This window comes from Choloepus didactylus, chromosome 3 (assembly GCF_015220235.1).
Source record: "Choloepus didactylus isolate mChoDid1 chromosome 3, mChoDid1.pri, whole genome shotgun sequence".
Classification (NCBI taxonomy): Eukaryota; Metazoa; Chordata; class Mammalia; order Pilosa; family Megalonychidae; genus Choloepus; species Choloepus didactylus.
In genome coordinates, this window is record NC_051309.1 from 210,995,368 (window position 1) to 211,010,627 (window position 15,260).

Sequence of the window (15,260 nt, forward strand, 5' to 3'; positions counted from 1 at the left end):
CATTTATAGAGTGAGTGATTTTATTAAGTTTTGAGATGTTTTATACCTGCATATTTCATATTTACCTGTACAAATAATAGCCCTAAATGGATTTTTCGGCCAAGTTTGCTTTATGTTGCATTTAAGACAAGTAAAATGTTCTGAACTGCATTTACATTTGTCACACCCCAGTGCTTTTTCACTCTTCCATGTGTCTTTTCCCTCTACAATCTTGGAGACAGGCTTTGACTTCCATTTAGTTTAGATGCCATAGTTCTGCTTTCAAAAATTTTTTTCCACCTTTACTGATGTTTATTCAACGGAATCCCTTTAGAATCCCATCCAAAATAAAGGTGTTGAAAAGTCACCAATTACATGATTATTGTCTTGTAAATTTTCAAGCAAATTGTTTTCTTCTCTATTTGTATTTCCATATATATATTTTGTATTTTGTTTTTCTTCTCCTTAGATTTTGAGTTTTTCTGTTAAATTTTTCCCAAAGATACATCTGTTTATCTTTTAAATCCCCCTTTTACCACATTCTGGAATGCAGTATATATTCTTTATTAATGTCGATCAATACATCTATGTAATTGAATGGTCAGAGGGCTCATTTCAGCTCTTTCCAGCACTACAGATAACTGAATTTCTCAAATTTTCATGGAGTCTATAAGACTCTACCAATTTAAAATCACATATTGATTTCAACCTCCCAAAGCTCCCACCAATAATATAGACTTGCTGGAAAATAAATACCCAAAACAAAACAAAACAAAACCAAGCTCTATCTTTGAAGGCTCTGGAGAGCTACTGAAGCAGACAGGATTTAGTCCATGATATCAGAAAAAAGAGGACTGCAAAGAAGAGGCCCTGCCTTTGGTGGGGTGCCTTTCTTCTAGGAATATTTCCTGATCTTTTCAGGGAATTTGTTAAGGGGTAAAAGGCACAGAATCCAGGAAGAAGGCAATTGCTTAGAGGCAAAAAGCCAGCACAGCTTTCTATAATCTCATAGGGAGAGACAAATATTCGAGTTCAGAGTTGCTGCTGCAGCCTAGACAAGGAGGAATATGATCCCATAAAGAAGGAGGTACAGGTCTTCCTGGTTGCAGGCGTGAGGGAGCTGGCTCACTGTACCATTTCTCGGTCGACATTACTTGGTGTCAGAAGACGGACGGATCCAACGTGACTGCCTCCTCGACTCTGGAGCTGCCATTGGATTTGAGTGCAGCACCTGCTAGAGCCCCTTGCACTCTGTCATTTCCCTGGTGGACCCAGGTTTCTGTTGGAGATCATGGATATTGAAGCATATTTTGAAAGAATTGGTTATAAAAACTCTAGGAAGAAATTGGATTTGGAAACGTTAACTGACGTCCTTCAGTACCAGATCCGAGCCGTCCCCTTTGAGAATCTTAACATCCATTGTGGGGGAGCCATGGAGCTGGGCATAGAGGCCATTTTTGATCAAGTTGTGAGAAAGAACCGAGGGGGGTGGTGTCTCCAGGTCAATCACCTTCTGTACTGGGCTCTGACCACAATGGGATTTGAGACCACAATTTTGGGAGGTTATGTTTACAACAGTCTAGTCGATAAATATAGCAGTAGGATGATTCACCTCTTGCTGCAGGTGACCATCGGTGGCAGAAACTACATTGTGGATGCTGGGTTTGGAAGATCCTACCAGATTTGGCAGCCTCTGGAGCTTATTTCTGGGAAAGATCAGCCTCAGGTCCCTTGTATCTTCCGCCTGACACAGGAGGGAGAAATGTGGTCCCTGGATCAAATCAGGAGAGAGCAGTACCTTCCAAACCAAGAGTTTCTTAATTCTGATCTCCTGGAGAAAAATAAATACCGGAAAATCTACTCCTTCACTCTTGAGCCTCGAACAATTGCAGATTTTGAGTCTGTGAATACATTCCTTCAGACATCTCCAGCCTCTGTGTTTACAAGCAAATCCTTTTGTTCCTTGCAGACACCAGAAGGAGTTCACTGTTTAGTGGGCTTCACTCTCACCTATAGAAAATTCAATTATAAGGAAAATATGGATCTGGTAGAGTTTAAGACCCTGAATGAGGAAGAAGTAGAAGAGGTGCTGAGAAATCTCTTTAATATTTACTTGGAAGGAAAGCTTGTCCCCAAACATGGTGACCGATTTTTTACCATTTAAGGTAAAAAGCAAAGATTAGTATTCAGTTCAAAAATAGACCTCTGCATTTATGGCCAATTAATTTTTGACAAGGCTGCCAAGTCCACTCAATTGGGAAAGAATAGTCTCTTCAACAAATGGTGCTAGGAGAACTGGATATCCATATGCAAAAGAATGAAGGAGAACCCCTATCTCACACCATATACAAAAATGAACTCAAAATGGATCAAAGACCTAATTATAAAAACCAGGACTACAAAAATCCTAGAAGAAAATGTAGGGATGCATCTTCAGGATCTTGTGTTAGGCAAGGTTTTCATAGACTTTATACCCAAAGCACAAGCAACAAAAGAAAAAATAGATAAATGGAACCCTTTCAAAATTAAAAACTTTTGTGTATCAAAAGACTTTATAGCGAAAGTGAAAAGACAACCTACTCAATGGGAGAAAATATTTGGAAACCACATATTCGATAAGGTCTTAATATCCAGAATATATAAAGACATCCTACAACTCAACAATAAAAAGACAAACAACCTAATTTTAAAATGGGCAAAAGACTTGAATAAGCGTTTTTCCAAAGAGGAAATGCAAATGGCTAAAAAGCACATGAGAAGATGTTCAACATCACTGGCTATTAGGGAAATGCAAATCAAAAACACAATGAGATATCATTTCACACCTACTAGTATGGCCACTATTAAACAAACAGAAAACTACAAGTCTTAGAGAGGATATAGAGAAAGACAAACACTCATTCATTGCTGGTGGCAATGTAAAACATTGCAGCCACTGTAGGAGATAATTTGGCAGTTCCTCTGAAAACTAAGTATAGAAATACTGTATAACCTGGCAATCGCCCTAGTAGATATAACCCAAAAGAATTGAAAGCAGAGAATCAAACAGATATTTGCACACCAATGGTCATACCAGTATTACTCACAACTGCCAAAAAGATGGAAGCAACCCAAGTGTCCCTGAACAGATGGATGGATAAACAACATGTAGTATCCATTCAATGAAATATTATTCAGCATTAAAAAGGATTGAAATTCTGGTTCATGCGACAACATGAATGAACCTTAAAGGCATTATGTTGAGTGAAATCTCACTGATATGAAACAATTAGAATAAACAAACTCATAGAGTTAGAATATAGGTTAGCAGGGCCTGGGTTGGAGGTAGGGAATGGGGAATTAATGCTTAATTTGTACAAAATTTCTATGTGGGTTGCTTGTAAAGTTTTGAAATCAATGGTGGTAATAGTAGCACAATATTGTGAGTGTAATTAACAGCACTGAATTATATATGTGAATGGAGCTAAAAGGGGACTTTAAGGTCATATTTTTGTTACTAGAATAAAAATTAAAAGATAAAACATGGGACCACAACACCGTGAACCCTGTTGTAAATGATGGCCTATAGTTAAGAGTACAGTTATAAAAATGATCTTTCATGTATTACAGCAAATGTACACACTAAGGCAAGGTGTTAACAGTAGGGTAATGCAAAGTGAAAATAATGGGAGGGGGAGTGTTTAGAAAATGTTTACCCATGGTTGGGTTTAGAATATTGAGGAAATAATTTCCATTAAATTCAATCATCATTTATCTAATGTTATTTTTCACAAAATACTGAAGTATAATTTTAGATTGGAATCCAACAAAAAGAATGTGACATGATATTTACTTCCAAATAGCCTAAGAGTTCTTGTAATGAGACTTAATACAGGGCAGCAGGTGACTAGGGGCCAAGTACACACCCAATGATTTTTTTGACAGTTCTTTTTGCAGCCACGGTTATTCATGTACCATTTTTCTTAATATGGGGAAGCTGATATTTAGAGTTTCCAGCTTTTAGAATGTCATTTTTGCCTAAAAGAAATAATACTTATGAATGATAAAATGTATACCATCTCTAGAAACTTAATCTCTAAGAATATATTTAAAATTTTTTCTGGCTAGCACTATGTGAATCACAAAGTTTATGATAGTAAAAGTTAAGGTATTATGAGACTAGGTGATTTTTCTCCAGGAGTCTTCTGCTCATTCTCTTTCCTGTCTCACAGTTTTATTTTAAAGAGAGAATTGAAACTATAAACCATGGCAGACCAAATAACACTTGGTTTTAACCCAATATTTATCTGAGAGAATGAGTTAGGTTTTAATAAAGAAATCTGTTTATTTAAAAAAAAAAAAAAAAAAAAAAAAAAAAAAAAAAAAAGAAGGAGGTACAGAGAAGTATGTCTGATACTCAGAGTTTTGGAATTTAAGGCATTAATGAATTCTAAGGTTGCACAGGAGCAGAGAATGAGAAGCCAAGAAGAGCTTTTGCAATCACGTGGTGCTAAGGAGACAAATGCTGGAGTTCAGGTCCAGCCAAAGGGGAATCTAATAAACCCCTCACACTCTCAGGTGGCACCCCTGGAGGGATACACAACTGAATGGGGAGTGAAGCAGAGAGAATGAATTTTGCAGACTTCAACCCAGCCAAATGTTAACTAGTCACTCATTGAACTAATGTGATTGACTTCCACTGCAGCACTTGCCAGGGAATAGGCTAAACCATTTCTGGAGGAAAAAATATCCTCTGGAGTCTCTACATATTTCATACAACATGTCCAGCAGTGATCAAAAATATCCAGGCATACCAAGAAACAGAAAAAAGTAAAGCAGAGAATAGACACAGATCTGTAGATAATCTAGATATTAGATTTATCGGTTATGGACATAAAAAAAGTATGATGAGTATTTTCCAGAAAATAAACACTGAAATGGAAAATTTCAAGAGAAATTTCACAATAAATCCATAAAATTCACAAAGAGAAACAAAAGGAAATTCTGGACATAAAGCTACAATGACTAGAATTAAGATTTTAATAGATAAGTCATGTAAAAGATTTAACCAGGAGAAGAAACTCTTAGTGAACAGGAAAATCAGTAGTAGCCAGACTTATGCACAGAGGTAAAACTGTGGAAATAAAAAAAAAAAAAGAGTGTAAATGATATGGATACAGACAAATATTAATGCTCATGTAATTAGAATTCCAGAAGGGGATGAGACTGAGAAAAAAAAGGGTAGAAGCCGTAGTTGAAGACAAAATGGCAAGGAACTTTCCAAGGCAGGTAGAAGACAAATGTGAGAATGGCAACAAACACAAATTGGAAAAAATACAATGAAACTTACTTTTAGAGAAGTAATTGTAACATTCTTAAAAAATTAAAGCCAAATCCAAAAAGGTAATTTTTTTTTAAATTCATTTTTATTGAAATGTATTCACATACCATACAATCATCCATGTTATACAATCAACTGTTGACAGTACGATCATATAGTTATGCATTCATCACCACAATCTATTTCTGAACATTTTCCTTACATCAGAAAGAATCAGAATAAGAATAAAAAATAAAAGTAAAAAAAAGAACACCCAAACCATCCCTCCCATCCCACCCTATTTGTCATTTAGTTTTTGTCCCCATTTTTCTACTCATCCATCCATACACTAGATAAAGGGAATGTGATCCACAAGCTTTTCACAATCACACTGTCACCCCTTGTAATCTACATTATTATATAATCATCTTCAGGAGTCCAGCCTACTGGGTTGGAGTTTGGTAGTTTCAGGTATTTACTTCCTAGCTATTCCAATACATTAAAACCTAAGAGGTGTTATCTATATAGTGCTTAAGAATGTCCACCAGAGTGACCTCTCGATTTCATTTGGAATCTCTCAGCCACTGAAACTATTTCATCTCATTTTGCATCCCCCAAAAAGGTAATTTTAAAGGCAACTTGAGCTAGTCCAACAATAAGGCCTAAAAGAACAAATGGCTCAAAATGAATAAATACTCAGACTCCTGCACTATAATAGTTAGATGCCATGGAATATATATTTAAGGAAAAATGAAAGGAAAGGCTAGAATCATGTATGAAGTTATCATTGTTGGTTTGATAATGCCAAATCAATGAAGAAAATAGATTTAGACCCGATATAGCTTCTAATTAGAGAAATGGAGGAAATGGAAGTGCACAAATCCAATAAAAATTTAATTAAATATAGAGAGATAAAGCTAAACAGCTATTACTGAAACAAAACAACTATTTTTCCAAATGCATTGAAAAGTTTCATGAAGAATAATTGTTGCTAAATACATAGATAATCACCATGAATCTCCTCTAACATTGATGGTATTTGCTTGTATATTTATGATTTTAAGTGGAAATGCAGTGAAATACTTTATAATATATACTTATTATATATTTTTTAATTTATAATAGACAAATTATAATAGAAAGTACTTATGATTTATAATAGACATTTATAATTTCTATAATAATTTATAATAGACAATAACTGAATCAAGACAAATTTGTGAGAGGAGAAAAACCATAGCTTGCATTAATCAAAAACTTAATATTATTTTGATTTTATGGATAATACATTAAAGTTTTTATCGTAGCAATTTTTCTCAGTCCATTTGAAGTATACAATGCACCTAAACTTGCCACACTGATACCTGAAAACGTCTCTGTCACTCACTTGATAAGATCTTAATATCAAAAATTCTAAGCCTGTGCTCTAAAGCTTATGCTTCTGAAATATTTGTACTTCACTTTTTACAAAATTGGGGAAACTATATAAAACATAAAATTTGCAATTTAAACCATTTTTAAGCTTACAATTGAATGTCATTAATTATATTCACAATGTTGTACAACCATCACCACCATTTATTACCACAACTTTGCCATCACTCCAGACAGAAATTCTGTACCATTAAGCAATAACTCACTATTCCATCCTCCGCCCAGCTCCTGGTAGCCTATAATCTACTTTCTGTCTCTATGAATTTACCCATATTTGCTTTTCTTTTAGAGAGGAACTTATGCATTATAGATCCACTCTAGAACTTAAAAAAATCTATTGGTTTATTTATATCATTGATACAATTAATAAATAGTTTGTAGATTCTGGGAGAATCCCAGGATACTCCTGGCTGGCTAAACTTGCACCTGAATAATATAAGTAAATACTGGGTAAAAGAGATAGAAATGCCAAACATTTGATAATAGTTTAAGGAGCATAGCCACACTGTTAGCAAAGACATGTTAAAGAAATGCTGTATACTATATCTACCTTTTGAATATTCATAATGCTAATTATCATACAAAGGCTGGGAGAAGTACTACAAAAGAAGTACTACAAAAAAGAGATTCTGTTTACCTATGTGTAACAGTGTTTTCCTAATTAATTGGCACCCAGAACCCTTTTATCATGAAGGACCGATTAATATTCATTGAATTAACATTTGATAGAACACCCTAATCTAGAACTTCAACTGCCCTTGAAGGTTCAAATGTCCATGAAGGGTGATTTCATATGTGGGTCAGCATAATCTAACAAACCATCGTGGACAGATGCATCTAACAGACAAATTCAGGATACTGGAATTATGACATACTGATATATTGTTTCTCTAGTGTATTTTGTTTTAAATAGTAAAAGGACCGTGGGTACTGAATGTTAAGGGGAAAGTAAAACTGGTCTCTGTGCTAGACCAAAATGGAGATGAAGGAAATGTACACAGAGAACTATGTTTCCCCTGGCTTCCAAACCAGACACAATTGTCCATTCTAAGCTTTTTAAACTTATTGAAGGTGGATGAATGTCTTCATAATGGTAGTTTGGTAGAATTATCCCAAGATATAGCTCAAGTTTGATCTATTTGACTATTATATCACATATCATAATTAGAATTCACTTTTCAAAGAAGTGTGAATAAAACTGGGTTCTTGCAAATATTTCTAAGCATATATATATAGATAGTAAATAGGGAATAAAAGCAGTTCAGCATAAAAATTCTAGGTAGCAAAGTGAAAAGGATAGTTACTGGAAAGAAGTAGTTATTACTCTTCCTTCAATAATTTAAAGGTACTTCCTTCCATTAGTTGCCGTTAAACTTTATTGTACATTTATCATCTAAACTCCCATGAACGTTACTCTCTTACTGGTCTTTTTTGTGTGTGTTTTGTTTTTCAGAGTTCACTTCCATGGCCTACTTTGAAATATACCTATATTATATGGGAAGAGAGCTACACACTTTATGTCAGAAAAATGATCAGGCTTCCTTTAATTTCTTACCAAAATTATAAATATATAAAAGCAATATCATTCTCACTAGACATTCCATGGAGATATGTAGCTAATCAACTAGTGCTGAGACAGGAAATTTGAAATTTTTTTAGGAAAACTACTTTATATATTTATTTATGTTAAACATGTTTTCAAATAATAAAAGTAAAAGAGAAAGCAGTTTATAAATGTAGTCTTTTGTGAAACTCAGTAAGAAAATACCAAGGAAGCCTCTAGAGAGTAAGTAACTTGTAGGTGGCCTAAGGATTTAATTGTTTTTCTCAAAGTAGATTCCAGGGAACCGTATTTCTGCGAAATACACTGCGGAAAAAAAGACAAAACAGGTTTATTTAATAAAAAAAAAAAAGTGAGAAATCCACACATGGCATACTCCACCTCCTTCTTAAAAATTCATGACCAATGAGAACGTAAATATTATGAATGTTCTGCAGTAAATAAACCAATATTTTCAAAATTTATTAGACCAAAAATCTTTTTCCTCCTAATACCTATTATTGTCTCATAAATCAAGTGTGCAGTGGAATACACCTTGGGGAATACTGAACTATTTATATGGTCATTTCATTCTCCTGCTGGGAAATGTAAGAGTAAGTTCAAAGGCCAATAGTCAGGAAAAAATCACTTTACCAGGAGACTGTGTTTGGAGCTATCGTAATCTCCACCACCTCGAAGATGAACTGAGATGGTTGAGGCATTATTTCCTATACTAAGTAGGTTTAGGAAAGACAGAAGCACTGAGGACTGTTCTGGAAGCTTTGAGTAAGCTGAGAAGCTTTACTCAGAAGGTGAAGTAATGCTTCTCTCTGTGAAGTCACAAATGTCTAGCTGTAGTCTTGTGATGTCAGAACTGCTCCAAAGTCCCAAAGAAACCAGAGGGATACAGGAGCTAGTTTAGGTTTTATCCCTTAGAGGATTTTTGACTGAAAAGAGCATGCATGGTGTACATTCCCATCAGGCTTTGAAAGAATGCCAGGCATTGTCCAAACACTAAATACCCTTGAAGTTTCCTAAACTTACACCTGGGTGGATTTTTAATTTGAACTTTAAAAAAACTGAGAAAATTGTATAAATCAGAGAAAATGCAGTACCCAAAACCAAATATGTGAAAAGACTTCACTTTGATAGCAGAGGTCAGCAAACCACTGCCAGCAAGCCAAGTCAAACTCTCTGCCTGTTTTTGTAAATAAAGTTGTATGAGAACACAGCCACATTCATTTGTTTATATATTGACTATGGCCTTCTTTGGTGCTATAGCAGCAGAGTTGAGTTGTGACAGAGACAAGGCTTGCAAAGCCTAAAATATCTACTATCTGGCCCTTTGCAGAAAAAGTTTTCTAACTCCTGCTTTGCAAGGGTATTGTTATGTTTATCGATAAGTGCAATGAATAAGGGTAAGTGAATGGAGAGAAATCTTGGGAGGAGGGGGCAGCTGTGAACAAAGAAGTCCTCAGGACATTTGAGACCTGAAAAAAGAGAGAAAACCACTCTTGTGAAAATCTGGGGAAGGGTTTTCTTGGCAGAGGGAATCACAGGGTCAAAAAGCATGTGAGAAGTCCAGTGGGAAGTGAGGGAAGGCGTAAATGGTAAAAGACATGGCCTTAGATGTGTGATCGGCCAGAGCACAGCTATTCTTTGTCAGAATGAATTTGGATTCTGAGTTCTAGGAAGCTTATGAGTTGTTTTAAGTTAAGGAAGTAACATGATCTGATATGGTTTAAAACAATTATTCTGGCTGTTTTGTTGAAAACTGAGTGTGAAGAGACAGATGAGAATGAAGTATACAAAGACTCCGAACTAAAAAATAAAAAAGACTATGATATTCATTCTGCCATCAGACTACACAAATACTATTGATGACACATCTCACCCCAGCAAAGACCATACGTTGGAGCAGTGGTTTTCATCTCTGATTGCACATGACAGTCTCCTGGTTTGCTTTTAAAAAATGCCAGGACGATGCACAAAGAGATTCTAATCTAATTTGATTGGTATGGAGCTTGAGCATCGAGGATTTGTTGTTTGTTTGTGTGTGTGTTTGTATGTTTGTTTAAAGCTCTCCAGGTTTCCTTAATGTGCAACCAAGAGTAAGAACCACTGCTTTAGAGAAAAATATGGGGGGAGAAAAATGTCAATTTCATATCATAACTAATATTATGGTAGTGTGAAAGAGGACAGCATCAATATGCAACATAAATCATCACATGAGTTCACTCTTCCTGGGGACCTTTCTAAGAATCTTAAAATTATTCAGTGTCTCAAAGGTTTTAAAATCAGATCAGGGACCCATTTTTCTGAAGCAGGCACAGCTCTGCTTAGGAACTGTGTCAGTATCAAATGGCTTTTGGAGATCCTGGCAGCCTCCTGATTCTGTTATTTGAATCAATTTCTGCTACATTTATGACCCGATGTGCTTAGTAGCAAGAAATTTCGTAGGTTGGGAGTTTTAAACACATCATCTGCACCCAGACCCTTTCCTAAAAGATAACTTCAGAGGCCCCTGCAGACTGGCCTACACAGAGGTCCCTAGTTGCTAGTTACCAGAGTAATACAATATTATTTGCTATATGTAAGCATGTGGGCCTTCTAAACCCCAGGCATAGCCATTACATGAGGTCATGTGAGCTGATGTGATTTGTTGAAAGAAATAAACATAGAATTCATCACAAGAAGGGAAACTTTATTACTTAATGTGAAAATGATTCATTGGGCTTAGATCATGTGTAAGATAGAGTTCTGTTGTTGTGACTGTAAGAAAATAAAAGACCTATTTCAACTTTACAAAGATGCTCAATTGACTAATGTGTTCACCATCATGTCTGGAAATACAAGAAATCATTGGGGACCTAAAAGAAAGCCAGCAGCTTATCTGATGAAAATCAGGCAGCAGGCCTTAAAATACACATCTCTCCTTCATCTCCTTCTCCTATTTTCATTTCTCCTTGATTAGTGTTTGCAATCAAGGAAAAACCACCTGTTTGCTAGAGCCCTAAGTTTTAAACTTGTCAACTTGCGACACAGTAGGGGTGGTGTAGACACAAGGAAAGGGACAAAAATGAAGATTTTGAAGACAAAGCAGAAGTTCGGTGGGCCAATAGCATTTTTGGAACATCTTTGAGAAATGATTGGAAAGTATTTTAATGTGTTAGGGTGCATGACAATGTCAAAACCAAAGCTGTTAAGCAAAATACTTATAGACTCAGTTTTTTTCTAGTTCATCTGAAAAACGAAACATGAGGTTGGTGGAGTTCACAGGAGAAAAAAGATTAGTCTGCCACAAATTAGACAAACTGTCATATTTAATCCCTGAAATTTGTTTGGTATGTTTCTGGAGATGGCCAACTCCAAATTATGTGGCAATAAATTAAAATTTATTCTCTCAAATTTTCCATTCTAATATATATTCTTCGAAAGCAGGGTTTTATGGATGTTTCTTTACAAGAAACCCTCGGTCTTCTTAAAGCACAAGGTTGGGTCACATAAACTTTGCTTATCCCCTAAAAAAATACAACAATATGGGGAAAGTTCATTTTTTCAAGCTTCAAATCTGTGAGCATCTAATGACCAAATACACTCTACATTCCTAATAGTATATGATTTTTAAAATATTTTATATGTTTTGGTGATGTGCCAAATTAATAGATAATTAGAAACATCAAGTATCTTATGCATGGTAATAGATCTTAAAAAATAGAGCCATAAAGTTCTGGGAAAGTACAGTTTTCTCCTCATCTTGTCTGTTTTCTACATTGTCCAGTTAGTGTGTGTTAAAATGCTGTTTTTAAAAAATTAAAAAGTTTTTTAGTTACTCCTAAAGGAACTTGTAAATGTGCAAATGACATTAAACAACGACATTTTTAAAAAAATCTAAGAACCTCTTTTATGGGAGAGTCTGGAAAAGTGAAAATAATGAAGATTGAAAAAGGTCAGTCTTTTTGGTGTATACCAACATAGTTTCTCATTTCAGGGATTAAGTCTTGATAGGTAATTGAATACTGGTCAGTAAAATCTGATATGATGCTGTTTTCAAGAAAAGTGCAAAACCTGCTGGACTAATTCACTAAGGAAAATCAAGGAGTAAAAAATGCCTCTTATTCCAATTTATCTCTACCAAGCACAACATGTTTCCTATGTACAGTCACCCAGGCAATATAAAAAAGAATAATAACGTGGGAAGCAGAATAGCTGGGTTCTGTTTCCTGTCCCCCAATAATTAGTTTTGAAAATGCAATCATTTCTGTATTCTGTATTCCTCTATTAGCTCATTTATAATTGAGAAAGTTGGACTAAAGCTCCAAATGTCTTTATATATATATGTGTATATATATTATATATAAATATAATATATATATAAATATAGATTTTTTCTGTCTTTATCATCTTCAAATTTGGACTCTTTGGTGGTTTCTAGGGGCTTATCAGAAAGTATGTATAAAACTTACAGCTACCTAAGAGGATGTTTAAGCATGAAATAATCAGTATATTTACTCTGTTATATTTCATGCCAGTTTGTTTATGTGTCCTATTAAAGCCAGCCAAAAAACTCATAAATTCAAGAAATAGTCTGACACTGATGGAAGTGTATTCTTTCACAAATTTGAAAAGTTTCCTCCTGTGTCCTCCTTCCCTATATTTTCTCATGTAACATCTCCTACCTGAAATGCCAGCCCCTTTCTCTCTGCTTAAGGACATCTTCCAAGACTCAAGTAACCTCATTTTTTCCTAAACAAATCTCTCCAGTTCACTATTACTTTGGCAATTTACCAAAGACTGCTTTTTATTTTTATTAAATTTTTAAGTAATCATATTTTGAAATCCCAACTCTTTTAAGGTTTTACATCTTTTATTCCCTCTTACACCTGGTATGATTTCTTACATACAACAGAAACTCAATAATGACTCAATTGATAGAATACCTTAATGGTAGGGGAACTCAACTCTATCCTTTCAACATAACTTAAAATCCCCAGACACATCTTCCTTCTGTCTATGCACCTCTGTCTACCTCTCTTGTACACACACACACACACACACACACACACACACACACACATTCTCATTACTTGCTCCCATACTGGCAATTTTTATAGCTCCAAAGAAAATGCTAATAAGTTTTGTGGATCTATATAGGTAAACTTAAATTACCTGGTGTGCCTGTGTGTGTGTGTTTAAAATCAAGTGCAGTGACGTCGTGGAGTATGGAGAGCTATTTAACAAAAAGAGCAATAGCTTACAAGTCACTTTTCTATCTCAACTCTATTGCTAGCTAGCTAGGGTTCCTTGATCAAGGATCTGGAATATGATCCTCATTTATAGAATTATAGAATTAAATGCTGGTTTGTTCCATTGATATCAAAGCCATGATTCCATAGGAACATCCACTTTTCTTGCTCCCTCTGATGAACACAGGGTAACTGGGAAACTCTAGCTGTTGTTTCTTGTATTTGTTCCCAGAAGAGAGATCTTTTTGAGTCAACATAGCATGTCTAATAAAATTTATAGGACAAAAGTACTCTGACATCATACATATTGAAGATAACAGCCTACAGATAATTGCATAATCTCATTTCAGCCTGTCAGTTTTAGAGATAAAACAAAAAATCGGCTAGTTGCCTTTCTGCAGAAGAAAGCTCAGGACTCATGAGACTTACAGTTGTATTTATCATTTAGATATTTGAAAAATCATCATAAAAGTGGGCTTTTGATCTATGGGATAGGCATTTGTGGCTAGTTTATGTGAGAACAGCTTTGAAACCATGTTTTTTCCTGACCTGAAGCTACCTTTGTAGAGGTTTCCTCTGTGAAATGGGATACCCCTCCCCACCCTTGTATGGCTTTTCCAAAGATTCCCTCACCACATTCCTCCAGCCTTACTGGACACTTTTGTCCAGAACATCCTCACGTAATGTCAGCCACTAATCTTGCCTCTTTGTTGAAAGAGGAAATAGACAGACACTTTAGTCAAAAAATTCCTTCAAGTTCCCGTCCTCTCCCCACAAACGTTTTCATGAGTTCTTCCTTTCAGCCTTAGTGAAATAGGAATCCCCCTTCTCTCCTGGAGCTAATACCTTCACCTGTGAGTTGGTCCTTGTCCCCTCCTACTCCTCAGTGGCTTTGCTCCATTAGTTTTCCTGAGTTTCTATGGTACCAACAACTTCTCCCTCTCAACTGGCTCTTTCTACTTAACTTATAGGTAAGATTGTCTACCCTACCTTTAAAAAGGAAATGAAAGAAGGGAGGGGGAGGAGAGGGGAGGGGAGGGGGAGGAGAGGGGAGGGGAGGGGGAGGAGAGGGGAGGGGAGGGGAGGGGGAGGGGCGGGGAGGGGGAGGGGAGGGATTTGCCTTAATAGTACATTACCATATAGTAGCTACTCTCTAATACTTTTTACTTCTCAGACAAGCTTCTTGTAAAACCATTCTGCAGACTCCCCAGATGATTCTTATGCATTCTCTAGTTTGAGAACTATTGATTTAAGCAGAAACTTTGGCTTCACTTGGAAATACTTGGGGAGCTTTATAAAATACTGATGGCCTGGGTTCCACCTCCAGAGATTCTGAAGAAATTGGTCTGGGGTAGGGCATGGATATCAGGATTTTTAAAAGCTCCCCAGGTGATTCTAATGTCCAGTGAAGGTTAAGGACCACCTAGAAACTCATTCAAGCATCAGGTAGCATTTAAATATATGAATAATAAAAGGTATCAAAAAATGGGAATTTAACCTTTGGGTTTTTTTCTATCCAATCTTTATTAATAAATGTTTATACCTGAAATTCCAATATATATTCTAAACAAGTACTTTGGCACTTTTTAGAGTTAGGCTTAGCTGACAATATTTTTGTGTGCCTTTTTTAGTAAGTAGGAGAAATATTTATGTAGAGTACCTATCCTGAACAAAAAAAAAGATACACCAAAAGAAATGCAAGAGTGCATCCAATAAATAAAAGTATACTTCTTGTGTATTACTTTGTGCCCTGCCCTATGAT

At 35.6% G+C, this 15,260-nt stretch overlaps 2 protein-coding genes across 5 annotated transcripts in view; both read left to right on the forward strand.

Moving 5' to 3' along the window:
- DLC1 (DLC1 Rho GTPase activating protein) overlaps positions 1–15,260 on the forward strand; it is a 438,081-nt gene that overhangs the window by 81,685 nt on the left and 341,136 nt on the right. The gene's annotated exons all lie outside the window — the stretch shown is intronic.
- Positions 1,079–2,314, forward strand: LOC119530114 (arylamine N-acetyltransferase 1). Its single transcript, XM_037831258.1, has one exon. It carries the CDS (start codon positions 1,271–1,273, stop codon positions 2,141–2,143), a length of 873 nt encoding a protein of 290 aa, XP_037687186.1. The 5' UTR covers positions 1,079–1,270; the 3' UTR covers positions 2,144–2,314.

Coding starts and splice junctions, on each gene's coding strand:
- LOC119530114 (XM_037831258.1), top strand. CDS start 1,271: ATGGATATTGAAGCATATTTTGAAAGAATTGGTTATAAAAACTCTAGG.